Below are 15390 nucleotides of genomic sequence, written 5' to 3'. Positions count from 1 at the left end.
TAAGATAACTCATTATCTCAACGTCCGATCCCTGTAGATAAGAATTGACAAATGGGCGTTAAGAGGTGAAAAGGAGCGTGAAACCGCTATAAAACAAAGCATCTGAATATTATTATTAGACGGATTTTAATTTTTGATCTTTAGCAGAACGTAACTTTTAAGTCATTCCGATTGAAATGTTTGTTGAGCGGTCCCCAATTTCCGGCACCTCTTCGTGCACAAGTCCTTACGACCACAACCAACAGAGAGAGAAGGTGATGAGCTACGAAGCTGCATCCTGTCACAACTCCAAGAACTCTCCTAGGACAATCCCGATACAGAGTCCCACCATATCTAACTCAGGTAAGAAGCAACGTATCGAAATTGATTCATGTGGAACTAGTGACTAGGTTATTAATTCATCTGATATATACGAATATGCATCGCAAATAAAATCTTATGATGTCAGAGTTTTAACAGTTTTTCTTGGAAATGGAATCGAAAATCTTGACGAATATGGAATTATATATATCACGCACCCCGGCCCTCATTACTAATACTTGGAAATTTAGCCGACTTTCGCAGTTCACTATTAGTTCACTGTTCAAGTTCTTCTTCCAGTCTCAGGTTTATAATTGAATCAAAGGCTCACCGCAACGGCGGGTGTGAAGTGTGAACAAAACAAAACTTCAGGCCAATTGCCGATCTGAATTTCCATGCATTTTATTTTTGTCAGAATTTCATCTGATATCTGATTAATTTAATTGCAGTGAGTTGTGATTTGTGATCTGACTTTGCCCCACAGTACCGTCATACTTGAATAAACGTTATGCACAGCTGACATCAGCCAGCACAACGCCCTATATTGTATAAAGTATAAATCCTTGGCGATCAATTATTTTCGTCTGTATCGAATAGGGCGGGGCAATAGGGCTAATAAATTTACCGCCTTCATTATAAAGTACGTGTCTCTTCAGAGAGGACGGTTTACAGGGGGAGTAGGAAGATAGAGAAAGGAGAGCGGGAAAGAAAAAGGGTCGCTGATATCAGGAAGAATGTGGATATGCTTAGGGAGAGGATACAGGATGGAAAACATCCAGAATTCATGAAAGGTGAGGTGAAATTGTGGTTATATTCTTTTTTCCCTAAAATATTCACATTATCTTGAAATTTAACCGACATTTATTTTGATGAGCCAATTTATTGAACCACATTAGATAATTTTTAGCAACAAAATATTGGGGCACGACCGGTCAGAAGTCAATAATTTAACATTGTCTCGATTCAGGAGGCAGCTCCAAGAAACCAACAAGGTTGCAGACCCTGAAAACAGCTATCTGCTATATCTGTTCACTCTCTAAAGAACTTCAGGGAGACAGATGGGAGTGCAGATGTGTGCAGATGGGTAGGTGGATTCACTGCATACTTGCATACTTTCATACTTGAATACTTGCATGTGCCTATTTTTAAATATCCATCGAATAGAATTAAATTATTGATCCGCATAATTTATCCGCATAATTTATCCGCATAATTTATAGCGTATTATATCTAAAATATCATTATATGTCCTGTTAAACGGTGCCCACGGGGCAGCCACGCCCATATTTGGTTCAAATTAGGCCCAATTTTGCCAAATACCCTGAACATGCCCAAAACCCGTATACGAGTCCCCTGGACTTGTATATGAATTTTCATTAGGTACGATTGGACAAAAAATGACTGAGTTATGAGCTAAAAAACTATATGACTATATTTGGGTATACACACTAAATTTGGTCGAATTTGGCCAATAAATTGGTCAGTTTTGTATTGGCATTTTGAGTTAGGCCTTTAAAAAAATTTGGCAGCCAAATTCTGAAATTTGCCGGGCATTTTTCAGAATTTGGCCGCCAAATTTTTTAAAAGGCCTAACTCAAAATTCCAATACAAAACTTAAGGTCATGAGGCGATTCTACGTTGATTCTGAAAATTTCATGAAAAATTGTTGAAACCCTATTGAGTTCTATTGTTTTGAGCGAAGTCAGTTTTGCAAATATCGCGAACTGAGATATAGGCGATTTTGTTCATTTTTTGAGATTATTTGAACACAGAATCCACAGTTAGGTAGATACTGAGCTGATAATCATAGGGAATGTGTAGTTTAAGCTTACCTTTCATATAAAGTTGGTTTCATTCAAAAATATTGATATTTTACCAATTTATGGGCCAAAATCGACCAAATTTAGTGTGTATACCCAAATATGGGCATATAGTTGTTAGCTCATAACTCAGTCATTTTTGTCCAATCGTAATGAAAATTCATATACGAGTCCAGGGGACCACTAGCTACAAGGATAGCACCTAAAATCTGGGTTTTAGGCATGTTCAGGGTATTTGGCAAAATTGGGCCTAATTTGGACAAAATATGGGTGTGGCTGCCCCGCGAGCACCGTTTGGTGGTTGGGGTCCGGGACCCCCTCAAAGGTTCGGTCACCGGTCCTAGTTCAACTGCTATCTCGAAACCAATTTTCACAAAATAAACAGGGCGAACCCCCCTCCCCTTAATTGATGATTCACCTGTTTGTACGTCTTGTTTCTTTGCGGAAATAAATTTCAATCTACGATAGTTAACAAACCACGTGTCTCAGGAATGGAACACAGACAGATCACAGGAAGACCCGGTAGACAAGTTCTACCCCCTCCAAACCGTGCCAGCAGGTAGATAATAACACTTCTAAGGGTTTCCTTTATGGGATTTTTATTTTTAATATTTCAAATATTTTTAAACCTGTTTTCATAAGGTCCTGGCACTTGCCTAAGAAGTAAGAACTGTTTTCTGCACAATTGTACATTTGCTTTCTTTGTTTTGTACACTAGTTTTTATAATTTTAAAATCTAAAAGACTACTCCATCTGTAGGACAACTCTACACAGCTACGAGAACCCCCACCACACCCACCACGTTACCAGTCACGTGACCAGTCTCAACCGGGGCTTCCCTCCCTCTCTATCATACGGACACTTTAAGTGAGGCAACAGAATTTCGATAATTTTCGATTATGAGAACTATGTGTTTTGGCCTCTGTATTTGATTCTGAGACAGGTTTCTGAGATGATTGCATTGATAAATTATATCTGAAATGTCGGTAAACTCCTGCTAAAATGCTTGTGTAGTCAGTGACGCATGTCTTTTCGAATTCGATAGACGCAACCCCATCGATGCCCATGCCCATTTGTCCTAAAGTTGAAGAATAAATGGCTCTCAGACATGTTTTACACTGTTTCTTATTTCTAAATGACGATGATAATTATGTTATGATTGATACTTTCTGAATTCAAGTTAATTTCTCAAAACCGGGTTATTTATAATCTCTACGAAATTAAATTATCTCGATTTCCCTAACACTAACATAATTACGGAGTAAACAAGGGTGGGGCAGCCCCATCGATCCCATTTTTCCAAAAGTTGAGGAATAAATGGCCTCTCTCTATACTTCTTATAATTTTTGTTCAATCAGAACAAAATGAAAAACAGTGGGTTTCGCGTTTTTGTTTTAATCTAAACAAGTGATACAAACTCACACATTGTAAAATAAAATATGTGCTCTTTCTACAAGACTACTAGTGCCTTCACCAATAAAACTATGTGCTGATAATGTTAAATATAGTATAGAAGGAACACGTGCTAAATTTTACTGGTTGCAAGTCTTGACAAAATTCAGACAAGTTCAATTTGCTACCCCCTCAACAAGTGTTCAGAAACTGGCGACAAGTTCATTCATGTTACCAGAATGCTAGAATCTAGTCATACAGTGGGCACTTTCACCCTGCTATGCATCTTTGACCGCTTTCAACATTCTTTAGTCGGATGATTGCAACCTGAAGTCTGATGTTCTATTTATGATCACAATTCACTCGAATAAGAATTACCTACGCGGTGGTGGACGCTGCCTCCTTGGTGGCATACCACGGTGTCCTCCTGGACCCACCATAGGTGGTAGCTGGGCTGGTTCAGATGGAGGGTGATCCTTCAGCTTAATAGGACGCCCTTTTGGGGGAGCAGGTCCCTTTGTTGGTGGACCTTTTGGTCCTTTTCTGGAATTATATGGGTTACCATTTTTAAGTTGAGGACCCTTTTTAGCTCCTGATGGATGGCTTGCGGGAGGAGGTGGTGGTCGAATCTGAGGGGGTTGCTTATTATTATCATTATTCTGCTGTGTATGTCCAGGAGGAGGTAGTGGTGTCTCGCTCTGCCGCGTCTTGATCGGTTCAGGTTTTCTGATACCAGCATCCAAACTAGATTTTCTATCTGGTAGTGCTGGTGGGGTGTTGGGTGGGGTCTCATCAAATACTGGGGGGCGAGGACGATTGCGGCTCAGACTTAAACCTCTCTGATCAACCGACAGGACGTTGTTCTTGGCGCCTCTCCAAATATCACTGACAGTGTTAAGATGACCTAATCTGCCCTGTAATTTACGTTTCAGTGAACTGTCCATGTAGAGCCAAACGGTTGTGAGAACCCCAAGCAGGACGCAAGCTATGTAAAGTCCTATGTAAAGATCCAACATACCGTCATTCAGGTCATCTCTGTAGAACTTTAAGATTCCAACTAATATTGAACCCTGAATCCCAGATATTTTGTAGATGTTTATCAGACCGGTCAGTATGAAATTCGGTCGTCCTATTGCTTTTAATTTAAGATTGTCTGAGATCTTCATGGGACTAAAGGTAAGGATCATAACAAAGAACACCATGGATACGGCAGTAACAACGTATGGAAACACGAAGTACAGCACGCCCCGCAAGGTATCATCTGGATAAGATTTCAGGCAGATACCACCCAGGAGTATCAGATCCCCAACTGCAAAAACCGTTGCTACCAGGGTCCCAGCAAGGAATTTGGAGGAGTAGTCGGCTGGATCCTTAGTTTTGAATCGAGGCTCTGTTGCTATGATGTGTCTCCAAGGATGCAGCCAATGTTGGTAGTATACTAACCCACAGATTCCTAAATCGAAAAGTTTTTAAGTTTAAAACATAAGAAAATAGAAAATAGTTGATCATTTTGATCATTTGGAGCGTTCATAAATAGATAAATGACGTTGCTACAAATTTTTTAAATGTACGAATCCTTTATTAAAATGTTAGTTGTTGTTTATCTCTTATTTCCAGGGAATACGAGGTTATTATTTCTCAACCGACATTGTACCGCCTCAGAAACCAATCTTATCGCGATATCATTTTAATGAATATTTGCTCAATAACGAACGTGACCAGATCTGGCAAAATATCCAGTTCGCCGGACCGGAATTTATTTCATTATTATTTGCCAGAAATGTTTCACGCCGAGATTAAATTAACCGATTACCAGTATAATCTGAACTCCAATCTGAAATTAAGATGAACAAAAAAAAATAAGGATTCTAAAATAAACTGACCAACAACGAAAGAAGAAAGGATGATAGCTGGCATGACAACCGTAAACTCCCAGCTGTCCAGGGGATCCTCACCGTAAAACTTGTAGACCAGCGTATCCTTGTTATAAGTCACACTGGACAATGTTGACTGGTTCGTAAGGTCTGAGATCTCGTAAGTGCAGTTCCTCTGATGACACAAGTCACATTGTTCCCGTGAGGTTCCTGGTGAAATGTAGATATGATAATGGTTTTAGTTTTTCAAGATATCATGGCCAATGGTTGCTCAAAACAGCGTCACACCATCCTGACCTAATCTGAACTGAGCAATGAGCATTGTTTAAGTTTTTTAAACGTAGTTAAGAGGGATACAGTTTACAATAAAGCCCCCCTGAGTGCTGTTTTCATATTACAACTTACCAACGGTAGGAGGGTAAACAACATGAATCACCAACAGACCATTGCTTATTATCATCAGCATGTAAAACATAATCTGCTGCCCGGAAGAATTCCGCTCGAATTTTGATCTGATTGAAAATAAAGTTAAAAACTTGGTTCCTCTTTCGTTTAGGGTTGATCAATTTTACCTTTTGATGTGTGCTAACCGTGCTGCGTGCAGCAAATGTGCATTGACAAAAAACCATGTTTGGGCTTTTACTAATTCGCTAATTTACTAATTCACTCAACAGTACGCTATCACGTGAATTGAGCTTTTAATTATGGGTTTGCAGCTGAACAGAACGGTTATACCTATCATTCTAAACCCTAACCCTGACCATAACTCCGAAGCTAATTATAGCCTTAACCATGGCCGTAATCAAGTTTTTTTTATTAACCAATAAAGTTACTGAAGGAGCGTCATAAGGGTAATTCAGAATCAGCATCCAAAATACATCGATTGAAGCCCTGTCGTACAAAATTGTGAATATCCTTGGCGAGTCATGATTTAGCGAAAACGCTATATTTGCTGATATTGATAATGATATCAATACACGTGATGTGATGAAATTGTAATTTACAAGCCTGTCGCCGCTGCCATAATGATTGTAAACCTTTTAAGCATGTTACAAGATTATCACAAATCAAATCTCACGGTTGTTCGACAGTGCGTAGTAAATCATGGCTTTAATCAGCAAACATTGTGTCTTGTTAATTTTATCTTTCGTTATCAATTATAATATTGTAACCTTATTAAAATGTTTTCTAGAACACGATAATTCGATTTGAATAAAAAATTAGCTGCAAAATGAAACTCCTGCACCTCATAATTTTCATGGTGACGCCATTATTTTTTCGTGGAACGATAATTTTTGCGATAGGACTATCTAAATCAGGCAACCATTGCATCAGCAACTGGAATGTTTCTAACGTGATTAATAATGCGGCGCCTAGCTCTGATCACTTAATCAGAGCGCATGCTAATAAAATTATTAGACCACACCACTACCAGCAACTGAAATACACTTACAATAAAACAAGAATTAAAAAGAAAGTTAAATACTTTTCAATGCCATTAGCCGGTAAGTAGTGACTTACCGGACGAGAATGAAGAGACTGGAAGGTAAGTAGTGACTTACCGGACGAGAATAAAGAGACTGGAAAGGTAAATAGTGACTTACCGGACGAGAATAAAGAGACTGGAAAGGTAAGTAGTGATTTACCGGACGATAATAAAGAGACTGGAAAGGTAAGTAGTGATTTACCGGACGAGAATAAAGAGACTGGAAAGGTAAGTTGTGACTTACCGGACGAGAATAAAGAGACTGGAAAGGTAAGTAGTGACTTACCGGACGAGAATGAAGAGACTGGAAAGGTAAGTAGTGACATGGAGGACCTTATTCTCCACTTTCTCCCAGTTAACGGCAATGTCCACGACTATCGTAACAAAGAACACAGCTAGAGGGAAGAGGATGACTACTCCGTACTTGAAGATGAAGGAGAAGGCAGAGAGGAGACGTGATATGAGGAAGAGGGTGGTGGTGGAGGAGAGGATTATTAGGTGGGGGATCCCTATTGCACCTGAGGGAACACGTGGTCATTTAGACGCAATCAAACTGATTAGTAGCCATGATGTGGAATTACCTAAGTAAAATAAATGTGTTTTACGTGACTGATGAAAGTCAGATCATTGGCCAATGCCCAATATTTGGAAAGAGGGTGCAAAATTTTGATTGAAAATTAAAAATTGAGTTTACAGCAGTGCGACTGATAATTACGTATGTGAGAAACGTGATGTTACTGATTAATTGTGCTTTAATAGTCATTAGTCAGTATCATTGTCTTTTGTCTGCAGCCTGTATTACTTGAATTGCCGTTCGTTGTATTCGCTTGATGAGCGATTAAGTCTTAATGCCTTATCAATTTTAACACACTATTCGTTTTAAAATTAAAATATCATTTTCATAAAAATCCTAATACCATTAAGGTTTTTTACCATTTTAAACATAAATAAAGTCCACACAAATTCAAAATTCCAAGGAATCCACCTGGAATTATAAATGAATTACCCGAAGCTTTGCAGTAATAGTACTCAGCAGCAGCCTGAACCAGGCTAAAAAATGACAGAGCTAACGAGAGAATACTGTATGTGTTGGTGCACATGGCGATGTACAGTTGGAGAAGTATTTCAGGGCCGCTCTCCAGTGAAGCCTCCCAGATACGAATGGCGTTCCAGCGTTCTATCTGCTCGTCTAACAGATCCTGTTAATCATCAGTGCTCAGAAACAGGGTAAGTGGTAACACTTGGTAAAGGATGTTCTGTTCAACTCAAAAAGGGGAAAGTGCAAGACTCTTAGATCTTAGTTAGAGAATAGTCGGAGGTTGGTAAAACTACATATTAATTGTACGGTTATTACTAATATGAGTTTTATTTTCTGACCTTGAGAGGTTTAGGATGATCATCACGCCCAGATTTCGGGGGTTTTTGCTCCTTATCCAGAGGGTGGGTCCACTCTGGTTCAAAGGGGGCGCCAGGTGGCCCTTCTGGGGGAGAGAACCTGTTCGAAGGATTTTGCTTCGGTTTCTTTTCCTGTTTTTGTTTCTTTTTCGCCCTCTTCTCTCTATCTTCGTGTGATTCAAGGATGTGACCTTCATTATACCACCTGAGAAAAATATTTCATTTCTGAAATAGAGTTCAAATGACAGTTTTGGCCAAATGCCAAAAACACAAACATAAATGTAGAGATATCTGTAATATTCTGTTGAGTTCGAACTAAAAATAAAGCAAACCATCATTGTTACTCGTGGAGTTACTCAAACTTAATTGATATTCTTACTTCATACTAGTTGCGACACATTCGAAAGCTACAACCACCGGCCCAAGACCAACAAAGCACAGCAGAGAGAAAATAACGTTCATCATATCGCGTTTCTTCAGATATTGAACCCCTGGAAACGTTGAATATGAATTAGACCTACTTAGTGAAATCAACGCGGCAAACAAATACAAAATACGCAGTTCCGGGAGACTCAAGAACTTACCTAGAAAAATGCCGATGAGACCCTGGGGAATGAAAGTAAAACAGAGGACTTGAGTGGCCTGGTTAGTGTAGCTAGTCAGATCTGAGTCTTTCTCATACAACTCCACTGCTAGCAGCACGTCTGAGAGGTAATGTCACAGTTCATGCTCATACATCTGATCGAAAGATGTCTCAAATTTATACGATTATCCAATAGATTATGTATTCGATTATTTAATATCTTAGATTGGTGCTGAATTACCTGATATCACGTCTAGATAGTACATGAAGATTCCTATGGCGAATTCAGAGAAGAGTCCAAACAGAAAGATAAGGATTGCTACTTGACTCGGTTTCATCCTTAGAAGTTTTGTGAACGACTGAAAGTATTGCACTCTAACTATCGGAACACTGTATTTTAAAGGAAGATTGCACAATTTCCCTGCTCTATGATACGTGAGAATGCCCCGTGTCCAAACGAGCAAAAACCGATTCAGTTTAGAAATAATACTGAACCAGATTATTATTTGAATCAGAACAGATTTATCGTCTAAAACGATGCATATATAGTAAAATTATAGTACATAGTATAAAAACCTGAGTTCCAGATCGAATCTTCTGACTAAGCTTGCTAGACCCCTTCTTCTGAGTTTTACCGTCCAATAAATTAGTTATCTCCAGAACTGCTGATACTGTCATGTTTGAAGTGTGACAGTTCTTGCGTACACAATGCAACACCTGATGGATGTACAGATACGAATGTTAAGCGTACTATGATAATATGTTTTCTTGCTATGATAATATGTTTTCTAATTATTCAAATTATGATAATATGATTAACTTAAATTTAACGAAATTGTTGTCTTTATCGTCATACCTGTCTGACGTTTATGTCAATGGAATCCTGAGGAAGGAAATGAGCCTTCACTTCACCTATCATCATTACCTTTACAACATCGTTAAAATCTTTCTTATCATTCCTATCTAACACCATCTTCAACGGATTTATCTGGTAAGTAATACTAAAGATTTCGGTGATTGAAACAAATTGATACAAATTTGACAAATAATTGAAATGTTTGTGGCGATTCCACCTATTCGCTATGACAGTTAGATTGTATTATGTGAACTGCTAACCGGAATGGTGTCTCCTATTTCCTCTAAACACATCGAGTTAGCCTCAAGATATCTCGTGAAAAGTTCTCTTTCGACTCCAGACAATTTAGCTTTTATCTTTCTTCTGTCATCGTCAGAGAATTCATAACCAACAGCAATGAACATTAGCAACATCCAAGCGAATACCTGTGAAAATAAGGAACTTATTTACGGAGGAGCAAACTAACTGCGCTAATCTGAGTAAATTACTGATATTTCTCTCACCACATTATTATCATCAAACATTTAAATCTTACAAATGTCAACAATCCTGAAATAATTTAGAACCGAAACGTGATCCTTTGTAAGATAATATGTCCCAAAACTCAAACTTGAAAAGTTCACTCCAATATCTACGATCACTAAAAAGTTCTCTCAAATGAAGAATAACATCATAAGTCTCGAGCAAAATGAAACATTTCCAGAGGTCGAGGTTCAGGTGGTGTGTAACCACACTACTATCATATAAATCATCCCAATTTGCATTCTATCGACGATATTTTATAGTATACCATACAGCTATAGCTGCTATAGCTATTTATTATTATACATGTGCTGCACATGCATTCTAAAATAAATATACTATATATATATTTTAACGGCCAGGTAGCGCAGTTGGTTAGAACGCCTGTCTTACAATCGTTAGGTTGCGAGTTCGAAACCCACTGACTGCCTGGTCGTGGGGTGAGCGTCGTCGACGTTCAGCTAAGGATCATGAGTGGTCTATGCAGCCCCCCGGTCTACTCAGCCGAATACTCGAGAAATCGGGTGTGAGGGTTAAATGAGGAGCTGCACATTGCAGCAAAGTCTCGGACGAAGAAAGTATGGTACACACTACCTTAACCGTCACTGGCCAAAAAGATCCTTCGGCTTCCTGTAATTGGCTGGTTGCACTTGTGTAACATTGTGGCTGTTGGAATACACCGAAGTAAAATAAGTGTCTAGATAAAAAAAAATGACATGACGTCTCGGTATAATAGAGGAGTTGTAGTGGACAATTATTGCTTCAATATCTGCAGGTATGGGTTGGTGCAATAGTAAACTCACATACATCCCTAAGTGAAGAGATCATTAACCGTTAAAACAGTATTTTGGACATGAATCACGTTATAGCGGCTTTTCCTTTTAGTTTTTACAATTTTACCCCGGTTCAATCATCTTTTTAGGCCAAAAAACTGCTAAGTCGAAAATTTGAAGACAATCGGAGCAACAAAAAAAATCAAAAATGTTTCATCTGTGATCTGGATTTATACATCGCCAAAACGACGTTCAGCGAGTTTCCATCACTTTTCCATCACATTCGCCATCATTTCTGCATTCACTTCATGATGAATGATGAAAGCAAGCTTCTAAATTCGGGATAGCCTGTGGCAGGCAACGCCCGATTCTAATGCTTCTACAGACCTACACAAGTGTAAGTAAGTAGGTAAATATTTCATGCTAGGCATGTGGCACCCATTACGGTAACCATCCATTGAGTTTTGCTTTTTCGCTGTACTATATTGCACAGCTCCCCATTTAACCCTCACACACGATTTCTCGAGCATTCGGCTGGGTGGACCGGGAGGCTGCATAAATCCTATGAGATCCTTAGCAGAACGCCGACGACGCTCACCCCACGACTAGGTAGACAGCCGGTATTGAACTTGCAACCTCACGATTGCTGGCGTTCTAAGAACTGCGTTCTAACCAACTGAGCTACCTGGCCGTTGAGAAATTCACTTCAACTATCACAATACCTCGCATTTATCTATCACTTCAAATCATTTCGCATCACTCGTAATCATTTTGACTCACTTCGCAATCATTTACGCAATCACTTTGCCATCATATCCGCATCAACAAGAAATGCGGCCGCTTTTCTTTTGTGGATGGCCGCTCAATTTCCCGATCCGTGATGGCGTATTTATCATATTCCATACAACCTGGGGACGGCCCAGTCTTTACTGTTTATATAAACATGCAAATATGGCGAAGTGACATGCCGACTGCCGAGCGCCGCCCAGTTAATATAATTCTATATTGAATTTGAAAATCGTGTATCATGTATACTTCTATGTAACCATATGTTTATTGTTTATGCAACCTGACACGGAACTGTGCAAAATAGTAATACTAACTCAAAATAATAATAATATGCTATTAATTAGTGCCTAGTGGGATACGTACATGATGAAATTAATAATGTACTTGGTTGGTTCAGCGCCGCGCGCCAACAATTATATAATTCTGATTGTCACGCAAAATAACTTTGCGCAGGTAGTCACGTGGGCGATAACAGTGCTCGCAGGCACGTTCGGTCGCACACACGGTCGCACACACGGTCGCAAAGCTACCATATTTTTAAAAAACCTCGATAGCTAACCCTTGTCCTTGACTCTTTTGTGCCTTCGGCACTTTGAGTCATGGATCGGGAAAAAATCAGTGCGCATTGAGGTCACTTTGCCATCACTTTTGAATCACCTCCATCACTTCGCCATCACTTTTGCGAGCACTTTGCGCGCACTTCTTGGACAAACTAAAATCTGCGTACAGGGCCGAATACGGCAGGGTGTGACCGCCACACTGCCAGTTACTTATAGTCGCTCTCATAATTTCATCAGTTGATAACAATTCGGCGGACGCGCGTTACATACGTTTGGCGCGCAATCGCAGCAGCATTTATTGCGTGTTTGAAGTGGCTCGCTTACACCCAAAGATACATATTATGCTCGAACAGTGTGCGGAAACAGGGAAATGTATAAACCTATTTTGCCTTGTTACACTAAATACAGACACAAACTTGCAAAGTTTATCATGATGAGACATGAAAATAATGACGACAGACTATCAGCATAGATACAACTTTTGTGTATCGAATGCGAAAGAAAATTATGCGAATTAAAGTAAGCAGAATATAAGGAGAATGTAAGAAAAATACCTCTTTAGACTGATCTTCAGGATAGGACTGTAGAGGACAGGGTGTAACGTTCAGTCCAGCTCCGTAGAGTAAAAGTCTAGCTACAACTTTAACATCGCATGTCTGCACTGTAATAATTACTTAATTAAGGTTAACAAACCGTGATAAAAACTGAACTTATGACTTCTTAAGTTCAGTACCATAACAGCGCAGCACGGGCCAGCTCAAGATTTTGTTTTTAAAATTCGGATCAGAAAAGGAACAAGAATTGCGCCCGTTGTTTCGTCTTGGCGGACGCTAGATTTCCATTTCACTATAACTATTAATATAAGCTCTAATCAGCTCACCTTATAATAATAATATTGAAACATCAATACACTACGCGTGCCACGTTCAAGTTGGGCTTATTACAAAATATTATACATTACTAGTATACATTAAAATACGCTCGTGCGCCGCGCATTCATTGACCACAGACTAGCTATACACCACATCTCCGCAAGCAATCCTCGCGCGCGTGTGCGCGGCAAGTTGACATGGTAACGAACGGAAGCAACACGACATATATTTGACCCACCTACTGCAATCCCCAAAATCCACGTTTTTCTGCAAAAACGTCCATTCGTAACCTTTCACTATTGCCTTTTTTCAAAAGGGTGAAAAGGAAAAAATCGATCCTTTTAAACCCACCAATAATCCTATCTTAAGTGCAGCAGTTCGATATATATATTGTACAACCTGCGATAGTTAAAGGATCCTCATATCTCTGACAACCGAAGCTAAACAATTCCTCCCCTGACGCATCACTGGAAGATACGATCTCCTTATCTACCTCTCCCTGAGCAGTTAACTTGTTGGGGACAGAAAGAACTTTAGAAACAAATTAGATTTAAAGGGACGATTCTTAAAATTTGAAAGGTTTTTTCATTGTACTAAATTTGACAATAAATCAAAAAAGGACACTATTTATGAAACACCCTGTAAAATAGAACATGCTCTCAAGCTCTTTCAATTTAAGTATTTCAGTTTCTTGGCGAATATTTGCCTCTTAACAATCTATACTAATAAGCTATTAGTATAATTCCAATAGGGAAACCATCCAAATAACTCCATTAATTGCGTTTAATCAAACCTCATCAGAGTTTATCTGTTTGGAGCAGTGGTAGATAGCAGAATAAATTGAATTCCGTTTCAAGTATCGACTACAGAACACCGTGAGGGTGTCCAGATACCTGCTCCCCCTGAAATTAACATCTTAATTAGCAATTAATTAATAGCTCAATTAGCAATAAATTTAGTGAGCACCCTACGCTTCTTCATATGTCTACCAAGAACGCTTGGTCAAGCTCATCTATATAATATGTACTTTACTTATTATATATACACATGCTGGGATACGATCAACTTTGCCCAACATTCCAGTTTATTCTACAAGCAAAGAGCCGACTGGGACTCTAACATCAAAAACCCGATTTACCGTCTTATTTTCCTTTCCACCAAATTGCAATCTGAAGGTGATCGCAGCCCTTACGGAAGACCTTAAGGGGGTGGGGGTTCACCCCCTTAAGCTCTTAAGGTCTCAATTTTCCTATATTTAGTGACTCTGCGTAGACAGGTCACAGGTGAGGAAGTTTAAACTAGTACAGTCAAATCCGTCCTAATTTAAGCCTTTGTCGGACAAAATTCGCAACAAAGCGATTTTAACGGGATATGATCGGGACAGGTCCAAGGAATCATTCCAGAGAGCTCCCAAAATCCTCGACTTCAGGAAAATCCACAATTACCACTTTTTTACCACCTTTTTTACCACTTTGGTTTTCTGCAAATAAGTCACGTTCTGAATATCCTAGAAGATTCTAGTTTAAAGCATTGTGTTTTTAAAAAAACAAAGAAGAACAACTTTTTCTTCAACAACTTTTTCAAAAATAAATTGTTTAATTAATTAATTAAATAATTAATAAATTTTCAAATATTTCAAAAATATATTTTCATAAAAAATTTTCACAATTACATTCCACGTATAATGAACTAATTTTTATAAAATTTTTCACCTTCAATATTTTGGACTTGTAAAATTTTCGAAACTCGTAAAGAATAACCACTATTTATCACTTTTTACCACATTGAATCTCCGCTAATAAAACGACTTCTGAATGTTGTAGAAGGTTCTAGATTGAACCAATGTGTTCAAAATATAAAAGAGAACAACTTTTTATACAACAACCTTTGGATTAGATAATTAATTGATTTATTAATTAAATAATAAAACAAGTAAAGAAAAGGAGAACATGAGGTAACATCACGTGTTTTAATGTCGTGAAAGATATAGCGAATATAATAAGTGTTAATTACCAATTAATTGGTAATCTTTCTTCGCTCTTATGAGTGGGTCGATCATATATTTTGATGATAGTTGGTGACGAAGTGAGAGTTTCCACTCAGTGTTATAACACTGAGTGGAAACTCTCACTTCGTTACCAACTATCATCAAAAGGTAATTAATATAG

At 38.6% G+C, this 15390-nt stretch overlaps 3 protein-coding genes across 4 annotated transcripts in view; 1 reads left to right on the top strand and 2 right to left on the bottom strand.

Moving 5' to 3' along the window:
- Positions 1-15390, bottom strand: part of LOC134820849 (vasculin-like protein 1) — a 632099-nt gene that overhangs the window by 222341 nt on the left and 394368 nt on the right. The window lies entirely within an intron of this gene.
- Positions 91-3123, top strand: LOC134820903 (achaete-scute complex protein T8-like). 2 transcript variants are annotated; one of them, XM_063831549.1, is made up of 5 exons: positions 91-342; positions 957-1091; positions 1271-1384; positions 2610-2679; positions 2880-3123. In XM_063831549.1, the coding sequence occupies exons 1-5, from the start codon at positions 177-179 to the stop codon at positions 2989-2991; spliced, it is 597 nt and encodes a 198-aa protein (XP_063687619.1). In that variant the 5' UTR covers positions 91-176; the 3' UTR covers positions 2992-3123. The 2 variants fall into 2 exon arrangements, with proteins under 2 accessions (XP_063687619.1, XP_063687618.1); XM_063831548.1 differs by having other exon boundaries at positions 95-342; positions 1268-1384.
- The window catches only part of LOC134820841 (uncharacterized), a 45262-nt gene continuing 33371 nt past the window's right edge, over positions 3500-15390 (bottom strand). The window contains exons 5-19 of the mRNA XM_063831474.1: positions 14016-14124; positions 13622-13721; positions 12905-13011; positions 9967-10131; positions 9707-9838; positions 9427-9567; positions 9092-9209; positions 8852-8971; positions 8647-8758; positions 8250-8472; positions 7879-8071; positions 7159-7390; positions 5792-5898; positions 5396-5596; positions 3500-4965 (exon numbers count right to left, since the gene is read on the bottom strand). Of these exons, the coding sequence (XP_063687544.1) occupies positions 3887-4965; positions 5396-5596; positions 5792-5898; positions 7159-7390; positions 7879-8071; positions 8250-8472; positions 8647-8758; positions 8852-8971; positions 9092-9209; positions 9427-9567; positions 9707-9838; positions 9967-10119 (2811 nt within the window). The 5' untranslated portion in view covers positions 10120-10131; positions 12905-13011; positions 13622-13721; positions 14016-14124 and the 3' untranslated portion in view covers positions 3500-3886. The remainder of the gene's footprint in view (positions 4966-5395; positions 5597-5791; positions 5899-7158; positions 7391-7878; positions 8072-8249; positions 8473-8646; positions 8759-8851; positions 8972-9091; positions 9210-9426; positions 9568-9706; positions 9839-9966; positions 10132-12904; positions 13012-13621; positions 13722-14015; positions 14125-15390) is intronic.

This window comes from Bolinopsis microptera, chromosome 9, assembly GCF_026151205.1.
Source record: "Bolinopsis microptera isolate Bmic1 chromosome 9, MBARI_Bmic_1.0, whole genome shotgun sequence".
NCBI classification, from domain to species: Eukaryota; Metazoa; Ctenophora; class Tentaculata; order Lobata; family Bolinopsidae; genus Bolinopsis; species Bolinopsis microptera.
This window is presented reverse-complemented; position numbering and strand designations above follow the sequence as displayed.